This window comes from Cyclopterus lumpus, chromosome 22 (assembly GCF_009769545.1).
Source record: "Cyclopterus lumpus isolate fCycLum1 chromosome 22, fCycLum1.pri, whole genome shotgun sequence".
Classification (NCBI taxonomy): Eukaryota; Metazoa; Chordata; class Actinopteri; order Perciformes; family Cyclopteridae; genus Cyclopterus; species Cyclopterus lumpus.
In genome coordinates, this window is record NC_046987.1 from 18,915,753 (window position 1) to 18,943,421 (window position 27,669).

At 42.7% G+C, this 27,669-nt stretch overlaps 3 protein-coding genes across 11 annotated transcripts in view; all 3 read left to right on the plus strand.

Annotated features, from left to right (window-relative positions):
- tnika (TRAF2 and NCK interacting kinase a) overlaps window positions 1-9,271 on the plus strand; it is a 54,127-nt gene extending 44,856 nt beyond the window's left edge. For 4 of the 8 annotated variants that reach the window (XM_034562619.1, XM_034562623.1, XM_034562622.1 and 1 more), the window contains 13 exons: window positions 435-503; window positions 707-813; window positions 1,022-1,133; window positions 1,329-1,481; window positions 1,755-1,857; window positions 1,985-2,155; window positions 2,280-2,423; window positions 3,037-3,171; window positions 3,492-3,592; window positions 3,717-3,866; window positions 5,453-5,612; window positions 6,128-6,267; window positions 6,813-9,271. In XM_034562619.1, coding sequence (XP_034418510.1) covers window positions 435-503; window positions 707-813; window positions 1,022-1,133; window positions 1,329-1,481; window positions 1,755-1,857; window positions 1,985-2,155; window positions 2,280-2,423; window positions 3,037-3,171; window positions 3,492-3,592; window positions 3,717-3,866; window positions 5,453-5,612; window positions 6,128-6,267; window positions 6,813-6,896 — 1,629 coding nt within the window. In that variant the 3' untranslated portion in view covers window positions 6,897-9,271. The remainder of the gene's footprint in view (window positions 1-434; window positions 504-706; window positions 814-1,021; window positions 1,134-1,328; window positions 1,482-1,754; window positions 1,858-1,984; window positions 2,156-2,279; window positions 2,424-3,036; window positions 3,172-3,491; window positions 3,593-3,716; window positions 3,867-5,452; window positions 5,613-6,127; window positions 6,268-6,812) is intronic. The other 4 variants (XM_034562625.1, XM_034562621.1, XM_034562626.1 and 1 more) reach the window with 2 other exon arrangements.
- Window positions 9,272-9,891: 620 nt separating this feature from the next.
- On the plus strand, window positions 9,892-15,549 carry slc2a2 (solute carrier family 2 member 2). 2 transcript variants are annotated; one of them, XM_034562685.1, is made up of 12 exons: window positions 9,892-9,906; window positions 10,076-10,171; window positions 11,041-11,252; window positions 11,348-11,472; window positions 11,726-11,841; window positions 11,949-12,111; window positions 13,062-13,168; window positions 13,757-13,837; window positions 14,008-14,112; window positions 14,245-14,346; window positions 15,034-15,237; window positions 15,344-15,549. In XM_034562685.1, the coding sequence occupies exons 1-12, from the start codon at window positions 9,892-9,894 to the stop codon at window positions 15,545-15,547; spliced, it is 1,530 nt and encodes a 509-aa protein (XP_034418576.1). In that variant the 3' UTR covers window positions 15,548-15,549. The 2 variants fall into 2 exon arrangements, with proteins under 2 accessions (XP_034418576.1, XP_034418577.1); XM_034562686.1 differs by having other exon boundaries at window positions 10,079-10,171.
- A 1,279-nt stretch (window positions 15,550-16,828) lies between these two features.
- LOC117751149 (eukaryotic translation initiation factor 5A-1-like) lies at window positions 16,829-21,381 on the plus strand. Its single transcript, XM_034562725.1, has 5 exons — window positions 16,829-16,961; window positions 17,990-18,172; window positions 18,328-18,432; window positions 19,617-19,748; window positions 20,052-21,381. Exons 2-5 carry the CDS (start codon window positions 18,011-18,013, stop codon window positions 20,109-20,111), a joined length of 459 nt encoding a protein of 152 aa, XP_034418616.1. The 5' UTR covers window positions 16,829-16,961; window positions 17,990-18,010; the 3' UTR covers window positions 20,112-21,381.
- The last annotated feature ends 6,288 nt before the right edge of the window (window positions 21,382-27,669 follow it).

The window sequence follows — 27,669 nt, forward strand, 5'->3', positions numbered from 1 at the left end:
GGTCCTCCTCCCCTTCTCTCCCCCCCCCCCGACCCCCGTCTGCATGATTTGGTCTGATCCATAGACTGGGGTGGATGGGGAGGGAAGGGAGGCATGGGGGTGATTAGTAGAGGGGGGGGGGGGGGGGGGGGGGCCTGATTCTCTCTCTCTCTCTCTCTCCTCCAACGACACCTCTTCACATAGTCGTTATTTTTGCCCCGTGAGCAGATATGAAAGTGCTGATCTGGGATCACCTTCTTAAGAACACAGTGAACAACTTGAGTGTGACCTCAAGACGAGCACTCGCCCCCGCTGAGGGTGTGTCCTCCCCCCTCTCTGCCCCCCCCCCCCCCCTCTTCCTCCTCGTGTGTGTGATCCGGTCTCTCGGCTTTTTTTTCGACCAACTGAACTGACTTTGTCTCTTTTCTCGTCTCCTCTTCTGTCGCTCTCTGCAGGACCTCAGTGCGTTGGCGAAGGAACTCAGAGAGCTGAGGGTGGAGGAGGGCAGCAGACCTCCAGTCAAGGTACGATGTCATCTCTAGGTAGTGATGACGCCGATGAGTATATAGATGTTATTGATAGATATAAAATACTCCACAGGGTATCTTTTTTTAGTTTTAATATGTTCAGATGATTCTACAAGATTTAAATGACACCCTGATACATATCCGGTCTCATGGCCGTGGTGTTTCTAAAGCAAGTGTCTCGTCCCTGCATCGTAACCAAGGTGACCGACTACTCGTCCTCGAGTGAAGATTCAGAGAGCAGCGATGACGACGGGCAGACGGTGGGCCACGACGGGACCGTTGCCGTGAGCGACATCCCCCGCATCATGTAAGTCTGTTTTATTATTATTATTTTTTTTTTTTTTTCAAGCTGGACTTGTCAGTATTCATTTGTGGTGAAGTGTTGCACGTCTTTGTGAATACGCGCCATGCCGGCAGCTTGTCAGTATAGTTTTTGCTTTGTAAATAATCGGGACTGTGCGTGTGTCTTTGTGTGTCTTTGTGTGTCTTTGTGTGTCTTTGTGTGTCTGTTGCAGGCCGGCGGTGCAGAGCAGCAGTGAGTCGTACGGAGGGCTGACGGAGGACTCTCTGGGAGATGCCTACAATAGCTCCAAGGATGGCACTCTAGTGATGAGAGAGGTGATGAATGTGCGCACACGCACACACACACACACACACACACACACACACACACACACACACTCGCCACACTTATTTACAGAGGAAGGGAATGAAAACAAACAAAAGGAAATACAGTTTTTTTGTTTGCGCTCATTTGGCTTCTTTATTGCCACTTAGTCTTCTTTTTCACTTTCTCTCTCTTTTATTTTTTCTGTCTCTCAGAAGAAGGAGGAGAGGAGGAGAGGGGGCCACACCGAGAGCAATGGGTTCGGGAATCACAGTAACCACGGTAACCTCCCTGACCTGTTGCAGCAGAGCAACTCTCCCTCGGCCACGCCCACTTCGGCCCTGCAGGAACTGGGCAACATGGCTGAGGTCAGACACGTTCATGGATATGGTGCTGCGTATCAAACAGAGTTAAATTAATACAATAAGTCTAAAATCTACAAATAAATTATTAAAAAATTAGTATTAATGACTTTTCATATCTGGCCTTAAATAAAACCAGAACTTGTCAGATAAAGGTCACTAATTGCGCAATAGTATTTTCACATCTGTCAAAAACAAAAGTAGTAGATACAAACATGACAAATTGAAGCTACTTTGTTATAACATGTTAATAAAGGATACTGCTTTTATTAATTACAGTTTGGTCTGGGCGGGTCCAAAGCGTCCTTCACCCCGTTCGTTGATCCACGTGTCTATCAAACCTCCCCGAGTGAAAACGACGACGACGAGAACTCAGCGGAAGGTCGGCAAAGCTTCGGGCCACAAACATTTTACCTTATTTAATTTATTTATTATTATTATTGTCAACAACGGGGTCAATTCATTTCAATAAATTCTTCAACTTTTCTTTTCCTCTGCGGCATCCCCAGCCATGTTTGGTAATGAGCTGCTGATGCAGGAGCAGGCCAGACTAAACGAGGCCAGAAAGATCTCCGTGGTCAACGTCAACCCGACGAACATCCGACCGCACAGCGACACGCCGGAGATCCGCAAATACAAGAAGCGCTTCAACTCCGAGATCCTGTGCGCCGCACTCTGGGGTAGGAGGGAGAGCGTCCTTCATCTTTTCTTTTATGAATCAAAAAGGACATCTGAACAGATCCCCCCCCCCCCCCTCCCCCAAAAAAATTTAATTTCTTTACGTGTTTATTTTTGCGCGTTCAGGCGTGAACCTGCTGGTGGGGACGGAGAACGGCCTGATGCTGCTGGATCGAAGTGGACAGGGGAAGGTCTACAACCTGATCACCAGGCGGCGCTTCCTGCAGATGGACGTGCTGGAGGGGCTCAATGTGCTCGTCACCATATCCGGTAGGTCCGAAACACACACACACACACACACACACACACACACACACACACACACACACACTCGCACTGTGTGTCTCTGAAGGTTCAAATCCAAGTGGTTCTCAAATGGGGGTACGTGACGGCACTACAGTGCAAAACCTGAAGAAATCTGCAAAATGATCCAGGAAAAGTGTGTGGATGGGGGGGGGGGGGAACCTCCTATTGCACTATTTTGGGCTATTTTGTATTATGTATTTATATATATTTTTTTATACAAAAAAAAAGATTCTCACAAAAAGTTAATTTTTCAGACCAATTTTTCGGCCATCGATTTGTAAAAAATATATAAATGTAAAATTAGCATCCATTAAAGAATCCTTTAAAAATATTACTTTAATTAATATTCAATAAAATATAAGTGTAAGTTCACAAACATGTAATTATATATTCTATATTAAATCAGACACTGTATTTTTACATCTTTTTTTCTGGTGTTTTTTTTGGGGTACCACTGGAATAGATCAATACCAAAAGTCTTGTAATATTATCTTGTGTCCTCTTTACATAACCAATATATATATTTATTTTTTCATTCCCTTAAATTCAATCTGCCTTCTATGCCCCGCCCTCTCAGGGAAGAAGAACAAGCTGCGCGTCTACTACTTGTCCTGGCTGAGGAACCGAATATTACACAACGACCCGGAAGTAGAGAAGAAGCAGGGCTGGATCACAGTCGGGGAGCTGGAGGGCTGTGTGCATTATAAAGTCGGTAAGGATCTGTGGACGTGTGTGTGTGTGTGTGTGTGTGTGTGTGTGTGTGTAGCTCATGAATGAAGGAATTAATAGGAATTACATGTGGAAAGAATTATATTTATGACGGATTCTGACTGAAATCTACTTAAAATAGGATCAAATCCCGAATTAGCCGCGACATTTCCGGCATGAAACAGAAAAGGTTTTAGTTTTACATTTTTTAACTATATTGTTTCATGTTGTGAAAGGAAGTAGCTTTACAATGCAGAAATATAAGCTTTTATTCTTTACATTACATTATGATCAATGTTACATGTCTTTATGTCCCGTCTCCAGTCAAATATGAGAGGATTAAGTTCCTGGTGATTGCTCTGAAGAACTCTGTGGAAATCTATGCCTGGGCTCCTAAACCCTACCACAAGTTCATGGCCTTCAAGGTATGGAAGCACAAGAATGAACATTACGTTCACCATCCACTGAACATCTTCCTCCTCCTCCTCCTCCTCCTCCTCCTCCTCCTCCTCTTCATTCACGTGTCGGTTCTCTTCTGTCCTCTCTCAGTCCTTCACTGAGCTGCAGCACCGTCCCCAGCTGGTTGACCTGACGGTGGAGGAAGGTCAGAGGTTGAAGGTCATCTACGGCTCCAGCGTGGGCTTCCACGTCGTCGACGTGGACTCGGGCAACCCGTACGACATCTACATCCCCTCGCATGTGAGTTGTCGGCGCGCGTCGGCCTTTATTTGTACCTCTTTTCTCTTCCGAATGAAGAAGGACGAGGGGCGTCGGAAGAGGCTGGTTTCTTTATCTCTCAGTTCTTCTCACCTGCTGACCTCCTCCTGTGCCAAGGTCACCCACGCGCTCGTCTCTCGAGGGTCTGCTTCAAGGAGTTCCATGACCTTTCCTGACAGATTACACCCCCCCCCCCCCCGTGATTGATTTACTGTCGCGCGAGTGAAAAGACTGCTTTACCTCTTTTTATCTGACACTATTTCAGTGTGCTAACAGGGTGCTCCTCTGGGCTCAGACTATCGATGCTCAGCACGCCGAATGGAGCTCAAATTACAGAATATATATATATATATATATATATTTTTTAAATAAATCCTGTTGCAGCAAAGGTCACCAAAAAGAGCGTTATTGTCGGGAAGTCGTCGTCTTCTTTGAGCGACGCCAGCTTTACATTCCAGTCACTCACGGGGAGCCACGTGCACCGTCGGTAATTGTGCACGTTGCGTGCTCGAATGCCAATCAGTTTTTTTTGGTGCTCGCACACAGATTAGTTTTGTTTTTTTTGGACTTCGCTAATCGCTCGTCCCCCAAAAATCAGGTTCAAACTGTTCCTGCCAAACTCCTGATTTTTCAGTGGATATAAAACGTCTGGATACAGATGTGAGGACACGCAGCTGCAGCTCGTATTACACTCTGAGAGGAGAACAGTCCTCTTGAGGTGATTGTGTCTTTAACCCATGCTACCTCTCTCTCTCTCTCTCTCTCTCTCTCTCTCTATCTCATTCCCTGCCAACTTCTCTTCCCAGTGTGCCAAACGGACGAAGGTGACGTCCTGAAATCCGCCCTTTAGACTAGATCAATAGATCTGTAGTATTAAAAAAAAAAAAAAAAAAAAACCCGTAGTGGATGCACAGAAGTACTAAATGCGTCTATGTGCCGTACGGTTCATTAGAGTAGAGATTAATGGACGATTTAGCTAGAAACAAGGTTGCATGAATAAATTCATCTTGCCCACAGGAGACGCCACAGGGGGTCTGAAAAGATGTGCGCTGCTACCCGGCAGATGTTTGGTCGTAACACAATCAAAGCCTAATTCCCAACTATTTATTTAAATCATTTTTTATTACCTTAATTCTAATTAATTCAGCGCGTTGCTGCCAGATAAGTGGCAATGAGAGCGTTCCAATTTCTGTGTAATTGTTTGCGTAACTGCAGTTCTCTTGTGGGCTAAGAGGAGTTTTTTTCCATCAACTTGTCACTCATTCATTTTACTGATATGATCCGTGTGTGTGCGTGTGTGTGTGTGTGTGTGTGTGTGTCAAAGTCTGAACCTTTTGATGCTCTGATGATCCTGATATTTGGCGGCCTTGTTGTCAAAATTCACAAACTTGCTTTAGAGGATTACAGTATGTATTTATATTTTAAAAGCCAAAGAGCCGGCCAAATTCCATCGCATTAAATCCCCACGATGAAAACCGTGAAGTAATATTTGTAATCTACTGTAGATTACGATTACATTTGACAGATTTAATTAAAGCCTTTTTTTTTTTATGTCGTATCCGCGATAGATCCAGAGCCAGGTGACGCCCCACGCCATCGTGGTGCTCCCCAAAACCGACGGGATGGAGATGCTGCTGTGTTACGAGGACGAGGGCGTCTACGTCAACACCTACGGGCGAATCACCAAGGACGTGGTGCTCCAGTGGGGAGAGATGCCGACCTCCGTCGGTACGTCGCCCATTCAAGAGGATTTTAATCTATTTTTAATCAACACTGGAGTCATTAAAACATCATAGAGAAACACCCGGTTCGCAGATGTGAATTAAAAATATAGATATATTCTAATGCATCCTTCATTTGAGGTTTAATTGGATTCAATAGCATCAGCCCTTCGCGGGAAGGCTTCCGGAGCTGCTTAGAAGGAAACAAGGAAGAAGAGGGAGGGGCTAGTGAGCGTAAAGGTGTTCACAAAGATGTAAAAAATATAGATATACGTGATCATATGTTAAGTGAGTAAGAAACAGGGAGGGAAAGAGAAAAAGAGGGAAACCAACAGATCAAAAGTCCAACAGAGAAATGTGTGTATGCTCGAGCACTGTTTCAATAGGAAAGCACTGCACTGCCCTCTTGTGGCATCAGGCGGTGTTACACTCTTACAGCTACCATCATGTCGCGGATATATCTTTTTAAATGTGACTTTCCGTTTGTCGTCCATGCTCACCTTGCGCCGTTCTCCTTCCCAGCCTATATCCACTCCAATCAGATTATGGGCTGGGGCGAGAAAGCCATCGAGATCCGCTCCGTGGAGACGGGCCACCTGGACGGGGTCTTCATGCACAAGAGGGCCCAGAGGCTCAAGTTCCTCTGTGAGCGGAACGACAAGGTACAACAAAAACAAGAAACACTCTTGGTAGAGTGGTAAAACATTTATTGCCTGTATGAAGTTTGGTATAATTTGCCCGTGGTTTAATGCCATATTAGGTCATGTTCAGATGAGAAGATAATGTCCAAAACATTTTTCTTGGGGGGGTTTTAATAGATCCAACTTTGTCGATGCAGATGTGCATCCAGAAACATGCATTAGCATATCATGAAGAGTGTGTACTGATGTTGCATAGCAACAGGGTGTAACAGCCGACACCCTAAAGTGCACTTATAAAGTGAGCTGCATGACCATAAAGGCCTTGAAGGGGCAGAGTGAAAGGTTATTTGGCAATTAGGGGCGTGGCTGTTTATGGTTGTCATATTCTCTCTCTCTCTTTCCCCCTCTCTCTCTCTATCTCGCTCCCTTCATCTCTATCTCTCTATCTCTCCCTCTCTCGCTCCCCCTCTCTCTCTCTCTCTCTCTCCCTCCCTCTCCCCTCTCTCCCTCCCTCTCTCCCTCCCCCTCTCTCTCCCCCTCTTCCCCCGCCCCCCCTCTCTCTCTAGGTCTTCTTTGCTTCGGTGCGTTCGGGAGGCAGCAGCCAGGTGTTCTTCATGACCCTCAACAGGAGCTCTATGATGAACTGGTGAGGGCTCCTCCCACTTTCCGCCCTGCCTCCCTCTCCCATTGGCCGGCCCCGGCCTCTCCCATTGGCCCTGGCCTCTCACCTCGGCCCCGCGGCACTTCTCACAAATGAACCAGATTGAACCGAGAAGCCACGAGTGAACTCTTTTAATTAACACTGGAGAGACTAAACCCTGCGTATAGGACAACAACAACAACAACAACAACAACAACAACAACAACAAAGAAAACAACGGTTAACTTCCAAGAAGAACAACAAAGATCTTTCTTCTGGAGGAAGTGCCACGCCGCCCTCCATCATGTCGGGTCGTGCAGGAGCCGCCGTCTCTCAACCGACCGGCTAACTGGTGCCACTCCTCCTCCTCTGTCTGTAACTGTAGAGACACACTCAACTCCTCCTCCTCCTCCTCCTCCTCCTCCTCCTCTAGCCATCCCTTGTTTTCAAACCATGTCCTCGGTTCTCCCCATTTCCCGTCTGCCACATGTGGAGAGCTCACACCTCGGAGGTGAAAAGAAGATGAATAAGATTTAATATAAATTAAAATGTATACTTCTAAATATGACAGGACGACACATCCAGACCGCCTGGATCGATATTCCATTCTCCCGCGTCGCTCCTCCTCCTCCTCCTCCTCTTCCTCCTCTCGCCAGTCATTCCGGGGCCCCCGAGTTGTGATTCAGTGTTCGACGGCATTTCGCTCCGCGGCTTGTCACAGTATGCAAAGATGATGTCTGTGTCCCTTTTTAAAAACCCAGCCGCCACCCCATCGTCATCATCATCATCTTCATCATCATCGTCATCATCGTCTTCATCACTCTCCCTGTATTCACTCTTACGTCTTTAAACTCTAAAGGTGCTGCATCAGATATACTGTAATATCAAATGAACAATGAGAGCGTCGTTTTGTTCATTCCTTTTTTTTTCCTGTTCGGCCTTTTGAAGCGCGATGAAATGTACGGCACGTCTGCGTGTGCATGCGCGCGTGTGTGTGTGTGTGTGTGTGTGCGCGCGTGTGTGTGTGTGTGTGTTTGAGTCCCATTCAAATGCAGTTGGAATCAACAGTGGTACATTAAAATCAATGTCCAAAAAAAAAAAAAAAAGAGTCAAGTAATTCAGTCTCTAAAGCAACATTGAGTGTGTTTACATGCAGATTTACAATGATATCTGATATCATCAAGCATTTAAAAAAAAAAAAAAGAAAAAAGGCATTATTAGTGTTTGATTTTCTTTTGGAAGTGTGTTTCCTTTGAACACAGTAGCAGCGTGTCACACACACACGGCCGTGCTGCTGGAGGGAATATGAAGATGACTTTAATATGAAGATGACTTTAATATGAAGATGACTTTATCCTCAACAGAATATGAGCTGCATGTGAAAAGATCTCATTGTCGAAAAAGCTGTCGGTGTCACCTTTTCTTTTCTTTCTTTTTTTTTAATCGTGCTCTTCCCTGATTGGTTCTTCTGATTGTTTGGCTCCTCCCTGTTTTTAGCATGATGTAAGCAACAACAAAAAAAAACACAAAGGTGGAGGTTTAAAAGATCATCGCTCACGTTATTATAATTAATCATTTTATTGCCTATATAATTGACACCGTTTTTTTTTTTATTCTCGCGTGTGTGTGTGAGTTATCGTCTAAATTTAACACATAGCTGATGTTATTACACGTTAACACTTATTTAGGACTTGATTTACTGAATATGATTAACTGAATATGATAAAAAAAGCGTGCAATTTCTTTCTAAATGACGTTACATAACGTATTAAATGTATAACACTATTGAAGGTGGACTAGTTCATGCATACTCATCCACATTGGAGAGCACTGTGATGCAGACGTGGTCTTTTCTTCTGGTGGATGTACGTCACGTTGGCCTATGGTTAACAAACGACTCAAATAAATCAATCACATTTTGTTTTGTTTTTTTCTGTTAAAATTCACATTCTTTTTATTCAGTTATATATATTTTTTTTAATTATTTTTGTGTACACATCCACACAGAAGCTAATCCCAACATTTTTTTAGCAATAAAGAGCCGAGCTGAAGAAAAACCACATGTCTTCCCTGCGCGCTTGTGCACGCATGCAATCGTGTGTATGATTAATGAGCAAGTCTGAATGTTGCATTTTTTTATTATTATTGTTATTATGATTTATGTTTGGTTCATCACAGAATTCACTCTTCACATTGGAAAAGGCTGACGGCCATTACACTGAGGACTCTCCTCTCAAAACACTGTATTCTTAATTCATTTCTTGTTTTCTTTAATTTTTGGGGGGGGAAAAGAGCATTACTAATGTCCTGTTTTGGGGATTTATTTTGTTTTGTAAAAGAGATAATATTATGTATGAGAGAAATAAATGAAACTAGAGCATTGTGCTTCTGGAGTTGTGTGTTTTTTTTACTTCTTTTTGAGTCAGTTTGCACATTTTTATCAGCTTTGACCCTCAGACTTTGTGTCCCTCCCTCAAGTATATCATTAACAGCAAATGTGTGTGTGTGAGTGTGTGTGTGTGTGTGTGTGTGTGTGTGTGTGTGTGTGTGTGTGTGTGTGTGTGTGCGCGCAAGAGAATCTGAGCAGCAACCTGTGCTATTTTTCCATTATTAATTGCAATATACAGTATATCAGTGTTCATAATGTACCAATATGAAACACCTCACACACACACACACACCAATAATAGAATCCAGACTGTGTGTAAATCTGTGTGTGTGTGTGTGTGTGTGTGTGTGTGTGTGTGTTTGGACACCCTGGTTATCATTTTAGTGCTTCCCAATAGTAATGTGTTTGTTTGTGTGTATAGAGAATAAATAAGATCACTGCTTCATTTGTCAGCACTGAAGATGTAGTGTGTGTGTGTGTGTGTGTGTGTGTGTGTGTGCGCGTGTGTGTGTGCGTGTGCGTGTCGGTCGTTTAGCGAGTGGACACAGCGTGATCGAGCATGCAGCTTTCATTGAATCATTACCAACCTGCCGCCGGCTGACACTCTGGACCCATCATGGAGTCGGGGAAGGTAAGGCCGCTCTCGGTTGACCTGTTTTTTTACGAGTTATACTTCATAAAGACGGCGACGTATCCAAACGTCTTCATTCTAAATGGTGAAAGCCGACTGTGCGTTTGTTCCTGTGTGTGTGTGTGTGTGTGCGTGTGTGTCTAAGTGACTATACTCTTCCCTCACACAGCAGCTCACGGGGACGTTGGCCCTGGCCGTGTTCACGGCGACGCTGTCGTCCCTGCAGTACGGATACAGCCTGGGAGTCATCAACGCGCCCCAGAAGGTGGGCCCCCACCTCCAACACAGTTAAAGCCACAGTTAAAGCAGTCGTCGTGGTTATCGGAGTGGGTGTGTGTATGTGTGTGTGAGAGATACTTGAAATAGACAGTAGAAGCTCTCTGCTGGCAGCCATTAAGCGTTTTTTTTTTTTTCTGGATCCTAGATTTGCCGGAAAAAAAATAAAATAAAGTTCTCCACAAACCCGTGTTTATTAAAAGCCGGTGCTGGAAGGTGTTGTGTCGATGTTGATGTTGAGGCGTGTTACTTCTTTTCTTCATACGTCGTGGTAGTTGGTGGAACATTGTCGGGCAAAAGGGGTCATAGGGTCAAAAAAAAAAAAAGAAAGGTCCCTCCTGATTGGTGGAGAATGTGTGTGTACATTTCCGTGGGTCTAGGCAGGGCAACGGGATGATGGGGAGACACCGCAGGTGAACGGGGGTTCAAAGTAATAGATTCGACCAAGAATTAAGACAATTATTTTCATATAATAAGTTTTCTGAAATGTGTATGTTTGCAAATGAAGCACTATCACATGCTAATAACTGTTGGTGGATTTAGGGGAACACAAAATAAAGACCTAAATGTGTATTTTTTTATGTTTTCTTTCTGCTAGTCGGAAAGAAGACAGCAAGCAAAATAGCCCAAAATTTCCAAATTGATCCGTGCATGAAAAAATATATTTATAGATTGTGTAAGGTTGACAGTATAGTCAAAATTAAGTTAAATCCAGCCTTAACAAGCTAACAGACACTACGAAAACAACATCAGTGTGCTAAAATTAGAAATTCAACTGACATCTTTCTTCATAAAATGACCTAAAAAAATGTCACAATTATGGGGGGAAAACATATTTCGTGCGTCTCATGTTCACAGGTCATCGAAAGGCATTACGGGCGGTCCCTGGGGGTGTGGTCGGAGAGGGCCGCCGTCCCGTCGGGAAACGCCACCGAAGAAGAAGACGAGTTCCAGGAGGCGGGGCAGCACCCGGCCGTGGTCATGTATTGGTCGCTGTCGGTGGCGATCTTCTCCATCGGGGGCATGCTGTCCTCCTTCCTGGTGGGATTTGTGGGAAACCTGAGAGGGAGGTGAGAAAAGGAAGGACAAAAAGAATTTTAAAAAAAATTGAAAGTTTGGCATCAAATTTGGGAGAATGCGTTTCCCCCTCTGCTCTGTCTTGCAGGATAAAGGGCATGTTGATGGTGAATGTCCTGGCCGTCGCTGCCGGGCTGCTCATGGGTCTTTGCAAGATGTGGAAACCTCACATCATGGTCATCTCGGGCCGCGCCGTCATGGGCTTCTACTGCGGTACACTTTAAAGCATGTTTGTAACCTTCATTTAGCCGGGAATCCCAAATGTGTGGTGGGTCGCGTGCTCTCGGTTGAGGCCGGTTGCCCTCAGTCGGTATTCAGAATACTCCCCTTTGTGTCAGCTGATCAAAAAGGGGTTTCCTAAATTGCCCTCCTATATTGCCGTATACATCCGACAGCGAGTGTTTGTTTAAAGTCTTGATGTGTGTGTGTGTGTGTGTCTGTGTGGGGTGTGTGTGTGTGTTTTCAGGGTTGACATCTGGTCTAGTGCCTATGTACATTGGAGAGATCGCACCCAAGGTGTACCGAGGGGCTCTGGGGACATTACACCAGCTGGCTATTGTCATCGGCATCCTCATCAGCCAGGTGAGGTGCACGGCAGCACCTTTGCTTTTATGGCCATGCTGACGTATGCCTTAATCTACATGTGTGTGAGTGTGTGTGTGTGTGTGTGTGTGTGTGTGTGACTGCAGGTAATAGGCTTGGACTTTGTGTTTGGCAACGATGACATGTGGCCCCTGTTGCTCGGGCTGTCTGGCGCTCCGGCCGTCCTCCAGACCTTCCTGCTGCCTCTGTGCCCCGAGAGCCCCCGCTACCTTTACATCGTGCGGGGCGAGGAGCAAGAGGCCCGAAAGAGTGAGTAAGAGTGACACAGACACTCTCCGTCTCACCCTTTCGTTTGCCCTCCTTTTGAAACGCTATACGCTCAATCGACTACTAGGCCGCACACGAGAGACAGTTCAGCAATTAACTCAACAAACAAAGACATATTATAGGATGCATATGTTATTAGGAGGTGCTGGTAGGCTGATGTGTTACCTTTGAACAGAGCCGGGGTACAGTTGTTTCCACCTGTTTACGTGCTTAACCTTTAAACACCGACCTATTTTTTATGTTTCTGCTCGAAATAACATACCCAAACTAAAAAGGGTGTATCTCTGCAACCACAAAGGCTATTTGAATAATGTTGGTGTTATAGTAAAGGCAACCCATGTGCGCTTTTGTTCAGATGTGTAAATATTAGTATATATGTTACTGGTTAAGGGTAAATAAAAGAGAAGCAAAAATAGAAGTTTTAGTTTCAGGATTATTATCTCTTGGAAGGATGCAGAGCAAAGGTCTAAACCCCACTCCTTAACCCTAAACTCCACCAAGATCATAGCACGATATATGAAGAGTCTCTCTGCCAAGTTTGACTTTGAAAAAGTGAAGCAGAGCAAAGTTAGAGAGGTTTTAGTACAGAGAATTTAGGCAAAATGGGCATTTGGGCACATTTGGGCACCGTCTCATGTACTAAACCATATATTTCACTTGTATATTACTTATGGTGTTCAATACATCCAAATATGTAAATGTCAGCCCAATTGGGGGGCAAGGTTTTTAAAAAGTCGAGCTAAGCTAACCGGTCGCTACACACTCATATCGATATGTTCATCTCACTCTAACCCTAATTCACAAAATGCAGAACTATTCCTTTCATTTTTGCTGACTTGCGTACTTTCCTTTTAATTTGAAACGTACTCATTTTTACACCTTTCTGCAGGCTCTCGCTCTCCCGTTGACCTTTGCCCTCCGTTGTGTCGCAGGTCTGTATCGCCTGAAAGGGGCGTATGACGCAACTCCCGATCTGGAGGAGATGAGGAGGGAGAAAGAGGAGGCGAACAAGGAGCCTAGTGTCTCCATCCTTTCCTTGGTAGGTCTCTCTACCTTGGAAGAGGCTCACTTGCGATACATTACCACAACTACCTGAATGTATCACGTCTTTGTGAATTCTGCTTACATTTTTCCATCCGCAATTTTGATTTTAGGCTTTTAGAATAAGGTGAACAAACTCTCGTTTATAGCACTTCTCCTCAGGGATTTCCCGAGGATCTCATGTAATGACTCGGGGGGGGATAGTTAAATGTTAAAACGTATTTATTTATTCAACATAAGTACAAAAAGAAGAGATTGGAGACATGCTTTTCTCTTATGTGTGGTTAAACGCTCTTATAACTCATCTTTCCAGATCGTGTCTAAAGTGATATATTATTTGGTTTTAGAGATTATTAAACAAATGGTAATACACTTTCTAACACAGTACTACTGTAAAAAGGCTGCAAATAAAAAAAAATAGATGTCTGCGATCGTAAAAAAAAAAACATTAAAATACTTATTTCATGCGTAGCAGCAGACAATTAAACAAACAATTAAAACAAGTCAGAAGGACGGGAGTTTTACAGAAGCGTACAGTATGTGTTCCCTTTAGAAAACCATTGTCCTGGTCTGTATTCCCTCCTAGATCCGCTCCAGCGTGTACAGGCAGCAGCTGCTGGTCGCCCTCATGATGCACCTCTCCCAGCAGCTGTCTGGCATCAATGCAGTGAGTTAGGAAGGCCCCGGTTCCCATCAGCAGGGACCGGGTCCATGACCGTGTATCGTGGTACATGACATCTGCGTCGGTCAAAGCCAAAACACACACACACACACACCGACAGCTCCCTTTGTCCATCACTTCGCCTCGTTGACTTGTTGTTTTGTTGTCTCCTCAAGATCTTTTACTACTCTACGGCTATCTTCATTCGGGCCGGCGTCACTCAGCCGGTCTTCGCCACGATCGGAGTCGGAGTCATCAACACGCTCTTCACTCTGGTGTCCGTGAGTATAGCTCCAGATGGCCCCAAAAAAAAAACCAACAGACGCACATTCTCTTATCACTTGTAACCGCACGCACACACACACACACACGCGCTCACAGACGACCGGGGGTGTGTGTGCCGTGTGTTCCAGGTGGCTCTGGTAGACAGGGCCGGCAGGCGCACTCTGACCCTGGTCGGCCTGGGAGGGATGTGCTGCTGTGCAGTCGGCATGACGGTGGGCCTCACGTTACAGGTTCGTCAAATCAGGCTCGTTGGAGAAGGTCGGTGTTCATCACATGTTTCATACACGAAAAGCTCATTCTCGAACGTGGAAACATTAGTTTTCGACGGGAAGACAACCTTAAATATTTATACTTTAGAGACACTGTATACAATTTAATTTTTACACTTTTTTTTTTTTTTACATTTTCATTTCCTTTATTATTTAAATTCTTAAATATAATATGTCCTGCTATTTTATTTTAATTTTATTGTATTGTATATTTGTAAAAAAAATGTAAAAAAACATTAAAAAAATTATGTTTTGCTACTGTGTAAAGAAATTTCCCCCTGGGGATAAATAAAGTATAATCTAAATCTAAATCTTAAATAAAAGTCTGCTTGCCATCTTTTTCTGGAGCTTTCAGTCTTCATCAGCAGATGCAGATATTTTTTTTACTTATCCATGTTGCAGGCAAGTGATTAAAAAATAATTCAAATTATTATTAAAGTGGACAAGATTATTATTTTTTTGGGGGGTTGAATTAAATTTGGGAACATTTTTGTGGATGGGAAAAATGCAAACCCATTCCACCATCACTCCTCGCATGCTTTGTCCAATACGTGGTGCTGCCAAGTTACACCAGTGTGGATGTCCTGCTCGACTCCTCATATGTATTAAGAGTGGGTATTTGACTGATGTATACTCTTCCCCGTCCAGAACGAGTACTTGTGGATGAACTACGTCAGCATGTCGTCCGTCTTCCTCTTCGTGAGTTTCTTTGAAATCGGCCCCGGGCCCATCCCGTGGTTCATCGTCGCGGAGCTGTTCAGTCAGGGGCCTCGGCCGGCGGCCATCGCTCTAGCCGGCTGCTGCAACTGGACCAGCAACTTTGTCATCGGCATGACCTTTCCATTCATACAGGTAGGCATAATAACACTCTCACACACACACACACACACACACACACACACACACAAACCCTGACCGTTGTGTCTTTTTTTTCTGTTGTTTTTTTCCCCCGTCCCAGACTTGGTTGGATTCTTACGTGTTCGTCCTGTTTGCCGTGCTGCTTCTCGGCTTCACCGTGTATATTTACCTCCGGGTGCCGGAGACCAAGGGCAAAACCTTCGAGGAGATCGCCGCCATCTTCCACAAGGACCGGAAAAAGTCGACCCGGGGCCCCGAAGACGCCGCTGAGCTGCAGCAGCTCAAAACCTCCACGGATGCTTGACAACAGCCGTATTTGTGTGTGGTCTGTTTGTATGTTGCAAACTGTCAGTATTAAAAACGTTGAGTGTTTGTGTACATTCATCCTTTTTACACTAGACGCCATTATTTCATGTGCGACACAAAAGACCATGCAGCGACACACAATATCACATTTGTGTTATATGGAGTGGAGTTTACATTTATTCCACATATAAACTCGCGGTATATTGGGAATTGATAGTGAAAGTTGCTATAATCGATATTTTACTACATGCCCGTTTGTTTATTTTCTATTGTTGTCTGTTTACAGCTTTTTCTGGTTTGGGTCACTGCTGTCATAGCTTCATTTTTAACTTAAATAACTTCCAGATGTGATGTGGAAACGTGGAGCCGCCAGCGCTCCTTCGCAAACGATGGACTCTTAAGTGTCGGGGAGACATCTCGTGTCCAGCAATTAAAACACTTTTGAAACAACAAATATTTGCCTTTTTTTGTTGTTGTCTTTGTCATAAATTCTGGATTGAACAGCTGATGTCATTTTAACAATCGAAGGAGGCAATTAAATGTTTGATTAGTTCCCAGGGGTGTTTGGGAGCGGTGACCTTTCATCAATCCAATAGTGCACTGGATCCTCCACTGGATTTAGGGGATCCTCATATAGTTAGTGGCTTTAAGAAGATAAATGTAAATGTATGTTTAATTACATGTTCTGTCTTTCTACCACACACAGCTGGTTTATATTCTGCTGTTATATATATTATAACAGGCTCTATAATAAGAACAACTGGACTTCTATCTGTCTTTAAAAAAAAAAATACAGTTTCTCTCTTCAGAGTAAAATGAAAGAATTAATTTGAAACCACGTGATAAGAATTCACAACTATCTTATGTATGAAAAAAAAAAAAATTGAAACTCCTGCTGGGCAAAAAGTAAAATACATTTTTTTTTTGTATGTGCTCCAATACAATTTTAAATAAATTATTAACACAACATTTAGTAAAAGATATTATTCTCCGAATTATTCTATATTTATATTAGGCAACTGGGTTGTTTATATTAATGTATATCAACATGTAGCGCGTGCAGATGTTGGGAGCAGCTCAACCCGGAAGTATATTAAGTAGTTATAATACTACTTATTGAGTTGTTTAATCTACAACAACGTATGACGAGACGGCTAAAGGTGTCGGACGGTAAATGCGGCAGGTACACGGGGCTCGTTATGTCCAGGTGTGCGTGGCTTTGCGGGAGCGTCCGTTGCGGCGTGAGTCTGCCGCAACGTCACAAGACTTCTGCGTTTAAGCTCCTCCCACTCCCCCCGCGCGCATCGTCAGCGCAGCCCGTACTAGTACCTGCCCTCTCTGCTCCTCCTGCGCTACAAAACCTCTACGCATGCGAAGTGACTCTCCCTTTTTTTTTGTAAGCTAGATAAAAGGTAAGTTTAAAAAAAACCCGCAGGCTGCTTACGAGTTAAACTATCCAACCGCGTAGCCGACGTTAAGTATTTTATATATTATTTTTTTGTTGTTGTGCGGTCCCGTCCCGCGTTATCTGACGCTGGGGCTCGTGTCGTCGCCTGGCTAGTTAATCCGTGTGTTAATCAGTAACTTCTAAATGAGACAATCTTTGGTAAACTATTTATCGGTAAATAAATTCGCTCCGCGTGTTTTTAGCTCATTGGCAAGAGCGTCGGTCGCGGGTTTCGACGAGCACGGGTCGTGTTTTCGACGGCGCTCGCGTGGCCGACGACAACGGAGGACACGAGGTGGGACCCCAAAAAACTAGCTTACTGGCAGCTAGTAGCTGCCACGTAACGTAGCTAGCGAGCTAACGGGCTAACGGGGGTTCTGCTAGCTTAGCGCCGCAAGCTGCGCAGCCCCTCTGACGCCGATTTGAACCGAATTTTCTGGTGAAATTTAGGAGGCGATGAACTTATAAAGGCGACATAAGCCACGTGTTTGGCTCGCTCGCCGGGTGTTGCCCCCGAACCGTGTGTAAAAAAAAAAAAAATGAACTAGTGACGACAGCAACATGGCGACACGAGGGCAATTAACGTTAGCCGTTAGCTTATTCTGTTAGTTGCTTGCCCCACCTCGAGTGAGTGTTTGTACCGAAGTGTGAGGCGGGAGGGAATACATTTGATCGTTTTAAAGCACGTCTAAATGTGTTTTGCCCATAACGTTGTTGAGCAATGTGTAGCTAAGCACTAGCATGTCGTCTCCCTCTTTGATTTCAGGGCATGGTATTGATTTTTGAAGCACTGATGGCCCAGTAGCTGGTGGTTGAGCTGTCGAAGTTGGTCTTGGGGTCTTAGTCCTAGTTCCATGTGCACAATTTTAGCTACCACACAATATTGTTATTTATTTATATTTGCACACATTTCTTGGCACCACAAACATTCCTCCTATTGAAGTACTTCTAGTGTCTCATGTGTTTTTTCTTTTCTTATGTTCCTCTTATCAGGGTGGTGTAACACAGTCCATCATGGAGGATGGTGATTTTTCAACTGCTGAATCTGGGGCCTCAGCTACATTCCCTCAGCAGTGTTCTGCTCTGAGGAAGAATGGCTTTGTCATGATCAAGGGAAACCCCTGTAAGATCATGGAAATGAGTACCTCTAAGACTGGCAAGCATGGCCACGCCAAGGTAAAACCACTGTGTGCATCATCTGGCACTTTGACACAATTGGCACTTTATTTAGCCTCTTTCTTCAATTAAACAAGTAGCCCCCCCTCCCCCCCCAAAGCTTACTTTGCTCTGAGACCAGATGTAATTATTTGTTGTGTTTTTTTCCCCCTCAGGTTCACCTTGTAGGAATTGACATCTTTACTCAGAAGAAATATGAAGATATCTGCCCATCTACCCATAACATGGACGTCCCACATGTTACAAGGAAAGACTACACGGTGAGATATTTGATTCACTCGGTGTGACCTAATGGGCATTTCCCAAAGTGAACTGAATATTGTCAACGTTTGAATCAGATTTGTACCAGAAGCCAATAATTGTTTCCCTTCCTAGTACTTGGTGTTTGCCATTTGTTTAGACAACTAGTGCATATATTTCCTATAATGTTTTTTTTAAATAATTGGATACAACCTCATCCTAGTAAAAAGGCGTGACGAGAGATAATAAATGCTGTACGGGTGTGTCGCATGCGTTAAGCTGAGCTGTCTTCGGGTATTTTGAAAGGATTGTTGAATTGTTTTGGTTTAGAACTGGTTGAACAACTTCTGGTTCTGCCAGCAGGCAGATTTTTCCACCCTAAATCAAAGGCCTCTTTTAGGATAGGAATTCTCTAAAAGCGCAAACAATTGTTTGTGTATTAGGGGCAAGACTATAACGCCTTTGGGCCAGCTTTGTTAAACTTTGTTAATGCCTTTTTAAATTCTACTAAAACACCCCCCCCCCAATATCATGTTCCCAACATCTGAAAATTTGCACCGGCTAGTAAATTGTGGGCAGTGACGGGTAAAAAATTGTGAGGCCATTTGCCAGTTTGGAGGTCAGGGAAAACTTGAACGAGTCAGCCGTATCTCGGCCAGTGCGGTGCTTTGATAGCAAGCGGCTGAAATGAATAGAAACAGGACGTCCGACAAAAGGTTCGGCTTAAAACGGCTCGCTGCGCAGTGTTGCATTGTGTGATCTTTATTTTTGGAATCGGCATGCTCCTGAGAAATACCCCACACATTATTTATGTAACGACAGCAATTATCTTTTGGTGTAACTTAGAAAGTTAGAGAATGAGAGAATTACTCCAAACCTTTTTCGTATACTTTTTAAAAAAAAAAATTGTGCAAGTTTAGCGTGGCTGAATCTTACCTTTCTCCCTTTGTTAGTTTACATTATTGCAAACAGTTGATCTAACTTTTTCAAATCTTTAAAAAAAAAAATCTATAGATTTATACGCAGTTGACTTTCTTTCATGCCAAACATTATGACGCTTCCTGGCAGCCACTGTAATTAATATCTAAATTCTACCTAGGGTTAAGCAGATTATGCATTATTCTCTGCATTTGACAAAAAAAAATCAACCGCAATCTTGAATGTTTCTAACGGTTGACTGTTTTTTTTTTTGCTCCCCATTCAGGTTATAGACCTCACAGATGGTTACTTGTCCCTGATGGATGACGCTGGAACAACCAGAGAGGACCTTAAACTACCAGATGCCGACATTGGCAAAGAAATCGAGAAGAAGTTTGATAATGGAGACAATTTCCTGGTGAGTTTCTGTGGCCTTAACTGTAACTTCTGTAGTTTAACTGACATTTGGCTGAACTTTGACTGTCCTAGAGCTGACCTTGCACAAGCATCACACTGGGTTGGATGCAACTTTTGAATGGATCTAAGATCATCGTGCTCGTGGAGTTAGAAAACTATGCAGGCAGCATTGTATGGATAGGTTTTTGTTTTATGCATTTGCATTACTAAAGTACTCAATCTGTTATATCGGACTGTGTGTAGCTCTTGTGACAGCCACCCAAAGGGTTATTGGTCCAACAACTTATTTTGTGTTTGATTTCAGGTCACTGTGCTGAAAGCTACAGGAACCGAAGCTGTTGTTGCCACCAAAATCCAGAATTAGTATTTGTCCAGGACAGCGCCGAGGACCTCGCACTCCTACTCTCCCATGTGGCTTTGCAGCCTCACCAACGCGCCTGGCCGTCACCCCACATCTCTACCGGTCCCCCCCCACCCACCCGCTGGTCAACTGAAGTCTGGAAACTGGACGGGGTCCGCTTCAATCATGAAGTTATCCACCTGCAGCCGTCACTGCTTAATTTTGCAAATTGCTACTGATATTATTTCAGGAATACCTAACAACATTCCAGCATTTCATAACATTCTTTTGAGTATAGGTGACGTGTGTCTTTTTTCTGTCTGCATTACTTTTTAAATCCCTCTTGTCCCTTTTTTTTTTTTTTTTTTTTCTGAATGAAATGTATAGTGCGTTGGAGTTAGCTGTGAGCATGTACCCTGATGTTTTGTTTACAATTGTGACGCCGCGCCTTGCTTTCAACTTAAAATTCTCCCCTAAAAAAAAAAAAGATTTTTATCTCGGCTGACTTAATACCTCAAACAGGCTCCAGCTCTACAGCTCGAAGAACTTTAAAAAAAACAAAACAACAACTTCATGGCCAGACTACGCCTTTTTCTGCCTTTGACAATTAAAACATATGCATGCAAACTTCTAATTGACAATTGACTTGTATGCCCATGCCCGAGCAGCTGTGAATTTATATAAAAAAATAATTTACTTTGCATTTCAACTGTAGCAAGGAACTGCTGTTTTGCAACTGAACAGGGGCGGGGGGTGGCTGGTTGCACCCATTTTCTCATCTATGCTATAAAACATTTTCCTTTCACTTTGAGGCCTTTATGTATAGAAAATAATTTTGAAAAGAACAAACCACTGAACACCTTAACGGTTAGCAACACCACACTGCTTGAGAGGGTTCTTGGCACACGATAGTCGCAACGGTAATCGTTTTACGCTTTGTAAGACTTAGTCAAATCTAGATCATGGTTCAGCTGTGGGGGGGGGGGGGGGTCATGGGAGACCGGAATATACGAGTGTTACCATAGAGCTATCTTATGGGGCTACAGGTGGGGGGGGGAAGTGGTTGTAGAAAGTACATTTGGGGTTGACAGGTCTGTTTGCTGTGTGATGGAGAGTTCACGCGCTAAACTGGATTGTGGCTCAAAGTATTTTTTAAGAAATTGGGAGACTTTGCAAGAAAATCAGATTGTGTTCCATGCGGTGCTTTGACATGGATGCTGTTGACTGAATTCAGATGCAGGCAGTTTCTCCCCCTGCCTCTCCTACCATTAAAATAAACTGTAAAGTTATTTTATATTGTATTTGCAATATATTTGAAGCGCTTAGTCTTGAGGTTGTTTTTTTTTTTTTTTTTTTTTTTCTCTCATTTGAGCATTTGTACCGATGGTGCAGTGAGGAGGCTGACTAAAGTCTCTAAAGAGTGCATGTGTTAAACAAATTGCTATTCAGTTGCATAATTACTGTTCTAGACATGCATCCATGCTTGTTTGTTTTTGCCTGACTTTGGATTTGGGCTCCTCTCTGCACTGTTACAGCAATACTTTTTTGCAATTTAAAAACTTCGGTCGTGATCCTGTGTTTTTGTAAAAAGTATAACAAAAAGAAGAAAAAAAAAGAAACTTACCTCAGTGAAGCATAAACGTGTTCAAGACATCTGATTTATCTTGGCAGAAATCCCTCAGTCCTTAACACCGACTACAGGGGAGGGGGTCACGTGACACTTTCTGACGTCACATTCTTAAAAAGTCAGTTAAATTCGTGGGAATAGTTCCAGCTAAAAGTATTTTTTACTCCATTCAAGACACCAAAGTAATCCACTGAGTGTTGTTTTGTGTATTTTAAGTTCAGCATTGATTTGTTGCGTCTTTGTTTCAATGCGTCCTGAAAAAGGAGCTCGCGGCGTCACAACTTAATGCAGCAGCCGTCTAGATTTTTACTTTTTTAATTTTTTGGGGGGGGGGGTCCACAATGGCACAACAGCATGCTCTGGACTGCAGGACCCAAAAGAGGGAGTGGGGGGGAGAGCCACGCGACTGTTATTGGCGCATTTTCAGGGTATTCTCTTCTCCACGCGGCGGAAGAAGAGGGCATTTCACTTCACATGAAATGCACTGGCGGCGGCGCAAAGTAGATCCATCGATCGGGGCCACATGCATGAAGACTTCTAAGTCCCTGCTCGTGTGTTCATGAGCACATGCATCATCCTGCAACGTGTGTGTGTGTGTGTGTAAATCGTAACCTGTCATACACAGTGCAGAAACATATACTGTCTTGGGGGTAGTTTAATTAAACTGTACAAAACAGAATACGAGTCTTCCTTAAGGCGTGTATACGTGTGTCCATAACCGAGGCCGGACTGCTTCGTGGTTCCGGTCTCCATACGCAGCACTAAAACACGCCCCGTGGAAGGGAGGCGGCCCCGGTGCTCGTTGGTTTCTGCCGCTGATCTAGGATCAGACACTGGATACAACTGCAAAAAAAAAACAACGCGTTGAGTCACGAGTGTCACGAGGATCGGATTATCTCAGGGCTCCAAAATAACATGTTACTTAAACGGGGATAATAAATGAGATCATTTAGAGCTGTTTTTTTATTTTGGGTTTCTTTTGTCTCGTGAGCACACTAGTCTGGTATTGGAGATCGTTACGCCCCCCCACCCCCCTCCTCCCCCTTTGGACATGTTCTGTCTATTTTAAAATTGATGTGTGTGCGCGTGGACCACATGCACGGTGTATCGTGTACTTCATGCTCCTGGTGTGAGCTGCGAGGGGTTTCTGGGGTATATATATATTTCCCCCAAGCTTGGCACAGGTATTTTTGTTTCCTTTTTTTAAATGTTTGATCCAACCAATCTACAAAAGTAAATCGGACCTTCAGCTTCTTCCGGAACCTAAAATATGCTTCGGCGCCTCTATTCTAACTATATAGCTGCTGTTATCAAAAATCAAAATGTGTTTTTTTTTTTTTTGTAAAGGCAAAAATAAAAGATCAGATACTGGCTACATTCGTCTGTTGTTTTCTATTTCTACATTTAAAGTTACATTTAAGTTGTTATTAAAACAAATAAATAATTAAGCACAGAACACCATTAAGCACAAGAACCATTGACAGTAACTTAAAGTAACAGCTCAGGCTTTCAGGATCATTCATTCTCCGGGAGACGTGAACGCGCATGCGTACATCCGGGGTATTGAGCAGCACGCAGCAGCACGTTGAGGAGAACTGGTATTCTCGTGTAAAACCACTGGACGTGTGCAATGTGGCCTTCAGTACAGTTTCACATCAGTCTAAAGCGGCTCCACCCTTTCTTCCTCTCACCTAAATGAACTACAACCTCAGGCTGCACCTGTGGGATGACGTAGTACATTAAGCCACAATATATACCAACAAATACACTATTTGTTATTATAGTACATTGAATATCTGTGTGTGTATTTTGTAATAACCAATTCTGTACAGTATATATATATATATATTGATGTGCACTATAAATGCATTGACGGTGAACGCTCACTAGATGGCAGTGAAGGATCACTTTTGATAGCTGAGATTTCTTTATCCATCTGTCTTCCCTTACATCTGTCTTCTTCCCTTCTTCCTTTCCTTTCCTTCCTTCCTGCTACCTTTACATCGTTAGGAGCTCGAGTCCAAGTCTGAACGGCATCGGGGGTGAAAGTGGGTTTAGAACACCACACACACACGCATTAAGGAACCCGATGTGCACAGCGTGTGTGGAGGTTAGACACGTTTCACTCAAGTGGCTGCAGAGCGCTCCACATTGGTGACTTCTAGGAGTCATGGAGCGGGGGTCACGGGGTCACGGGGTCACCCCTCCGTGCCCGGAGGTATTATGGGCCATTCCACAGCGCTTCAAACCTGTTTATCCAGACGGTGAAGCCGGTGGATTCCTGCCCGGTTTGGAATATGATTGGAGATTTGATAGAGTTTCGGGTTAAAGGGCTTCTCTTGTAAGCCAGGGAAAACACTACACACACACACACACACACACACACTATATATGTGCACTGGGGTAGCGCCAAGTATAAAGGAGGGCCATAACCACAGGACCTATGTTTCGAAGCAGCATGAGATGGAGAAAGAGCAAAGATCAAAGCATTAGTATGAGCCGTGCGCTTTTATTGAAACTCTACGGGATCAAGTGTGTGTGTGTGTGTGTGTGTGTGTGTGTGTGAGAAAGAGTTGAGCGAAAATGAGAGCTATACCTTCAGTTTCTTTCGATCAGTCCCACACATAACTGAATATTATACAGGACGGGTTTGACATAAAACACGATAAGCTTTCGCTTATTAAAATGAAAAAATGAACAGTTGCGTCCGAAAGAAACAGGAAAAGTAAAAAGTCCAATCTCTCGTCAGCATCGGACAGAAATGCAGATAAATCAATAAGTTTATTGTGAATCCAGAAAGAAATGAGGGGAAAGAAATTAAAAAGACAGGAACACATATTTGGAAACCTTCAAGAATATTAATTATCTTTGAAAAGCTCAATAACTTAAGTATAGCTTCACTTTAACATGTACTCCAAATGCCATAGCATGCTTCAAATTGAGTCAGATATTATTATTTTTCATAGTGTGTGTGTGTGTGTGTGTGTGTGTGTGCATGTTTTCATGTCTGCGTGAGTCCGTCAAGGATTTAGGGTGTGTGTGATATCCGTGCATGTATAGCCGATGTGTGCGAGTGTGTGTCTCAGGGTTTTTGAAGTTGTGTGAGTTATTGAATCCAGATTTTGAGGTAAAAGGGGGGGGCACTTCATCTCAGCCACTGACGGGGTTTGGAGGACTGATGGAGGACAGAAGGTGTTTTGTCCTCCTTTCATGTGCTAACGCCTGCTGTGAGAGGAGCAGTAGGGAAGGTTTCTATGTGTGTGCAGTGTTGGGTTTATGTGTGTGTGTGTGTGTGTGTGTGTGTGTGTGTGTGTGTGTGTGTGTAAGGGGGTGGGGGGTTCTGAGATGAATCGCAAGGCAACATGCACCTAATCCAACATTTTCAAAGATTGTGAAGTTGCGTGCAATTTATTGCTGATAAAAACATCACTTGGATTCTTTCTTTATTTCTTCCTTCCGCCAAAAGGAAAACAAAATTTGTTTCTATTGTAGCAACTTGACCACATGGTGGCGCTGTAGGAAAAGTCATCAGGATTTAACCAATAGGGACCATCAGTTTTAGAAGGACACCCTTCACATATTTATAGAGATGGACCGACTGGCTTGCACACAGATAATAGCCGTATATACGTAAAAGAACTAATAGCTCTATATACGTAAAAGACCTAATAGCTCTATATACGTAAAAGAACTAATAGCTCTATATACGTAAAAGACCTAATAGCTCTATATACGTAAAAGACCTAATAGCCGTATATACGTAAAAGACTTAAAAGACTTAAAAGCCGTATATACGTAAAAGACCTAATAGCCGTATATACGTAAAAGACCTAATAGCTCTATATACGTAAAAGACCTAATAGCCGTATATACGTAAAAGACCTAATAGCCGTATATACGTAAAAGACCTAATAGCTCTATATACGTAAAAGACCTAATAGCCGTATATACGTAAAAGACCTAATAGCCGTATATACGTAAAAGACCTAATAGCTCTATATACGTAAAATACCTAATAGCTCTATATACGTAAAAGACCTAATAGCTCTATATACGTAAAAGACCTAATAGCCGTATATACGTAAAAGACCTAATAGCCGTATATACGTAAAAGACCTAATAGCTCTATATACGTAAAAGACCTAATAGCCATATATACGTAAAAGACCTAATAGCTCTATATACGTAAAAGACCTAATAGCCGTATATACGTAAAAGACCTAATAGCTCTATATACGTAAAAGACCTAATAGCCGTATATACGTAAAAGACCTAATAGCCGTATATACGTAAAAGACCTAATAGCTCTATATATGTAAAAGACCTAATAGCCGCATATACGTAAAAGACCTAATAGCTCTATATACGTAAAATACCTAATAGCTCTATATACGTAAAAGACCTAATAGCTCTATATACGTAAAAGACCTAATAGCCGTATATACGTAAAAGACCTAATAGCCGTATATACGTAAAAGACCTAATAGCTCTATATACGTAAAAGACCTAATAGCCGTATATACGTAAAAGACCTAATAGCCGTATATACGTAAAAGACCTAATAGCTCTATATACGTAAAAGACCTAATAGCCGCATATACGTAAAAGACCTAATAGCTCTATATACGTAAAAGACCTAATAGCTCTATATACGTAAAAGACCTAATAACTCTATATACGTAAAAGACCTAAAAGCTCTATATACGTAAAAGACCTAATAGCTTTATATACGTAAAAGACCTAATAGCTCTATATACGTAAAAGACCTAATAGCTCTATATACGTAAAAGACCTAATAGCTCTATATACGTAAAAGACCTAATAACTCTATATACGTAAAAGACCTAAAAGCTCTATATACGTAAAAGACCTAATAGCTTTATATACGTAAAAGACCTAATAGCTCTATATACGTAAAAGACCTAATAGCTCTATATACGTAAAAGACCTAATAGCTCTATATACGTAAAAGACCTAATAGCTCTATATACGTAAAAGACCTAATAGCTCTATATACGTAAAAGACCTAATAGCCGTATATACGTAAAAGACCTAATAGCTCTATATACGTAAAAGACCTAATAGCTCTATATACGTAAAAGACCTAATAGCTCTATATACGTAAAATACCTAATAGCTCTATATACGTAAAAGACCTAATAGCTCTATATACGTAAAAGACCTAATAGCCGTATATACGTAAAAGACCTAATAGCTCTATATACGTAAAAGACCTAATAGCTCTATATACGTAAAAGACCTAATAGCTCTATATACGTAAAAGACCTAATAGCCGTATATACGTAAAAGACCTAATAGCTCTATATACGTAAAAGACCTAATAGCTCTATATACGTAAAAGACCTAATAGCCGTATATACGTAAAAGACCTAATAGCTCTATATACGTAAAAGACCTAATAGCTCTATATACGTAAAAGACCTAATAGCCATATATACGTAAAAGACCTAAAAGCTCTATATACGTAAAAGACCTAATAGCTCTATATACGTAAAAGACCTAATAGCTCTATATACGTAAAAGACCTAATAGCTCTATATACGTAAAATACCTAATAGCTCTATATACGTAAAAGACCTAATAGCCGTATATACGTAAAAGACCTAATAGTCGTATATACGTAAAAGACCTAATAGCTCTATATACGTAAAAGAACTGATAGCCGCATATACGTAAAAGACCTAATAGCCGTATATACGTAAAAGACCTAATAGCCGTATATACGTAAAATACCTAATAGCTCTATATACGTAAAAGACCTAATAGCCGTATATACGTAAAAGACCTAATAGCCGTATATACGTAAAAGACCTAATAGCTCTATATACGTAAAAGAACTAATAGCCGCATATACGTAAAAGACCTAATAGCCGTATATACGTAAAAGACCTAATAGCTCTATATACGTAAAAGACCTAATAGCCGTATATACGT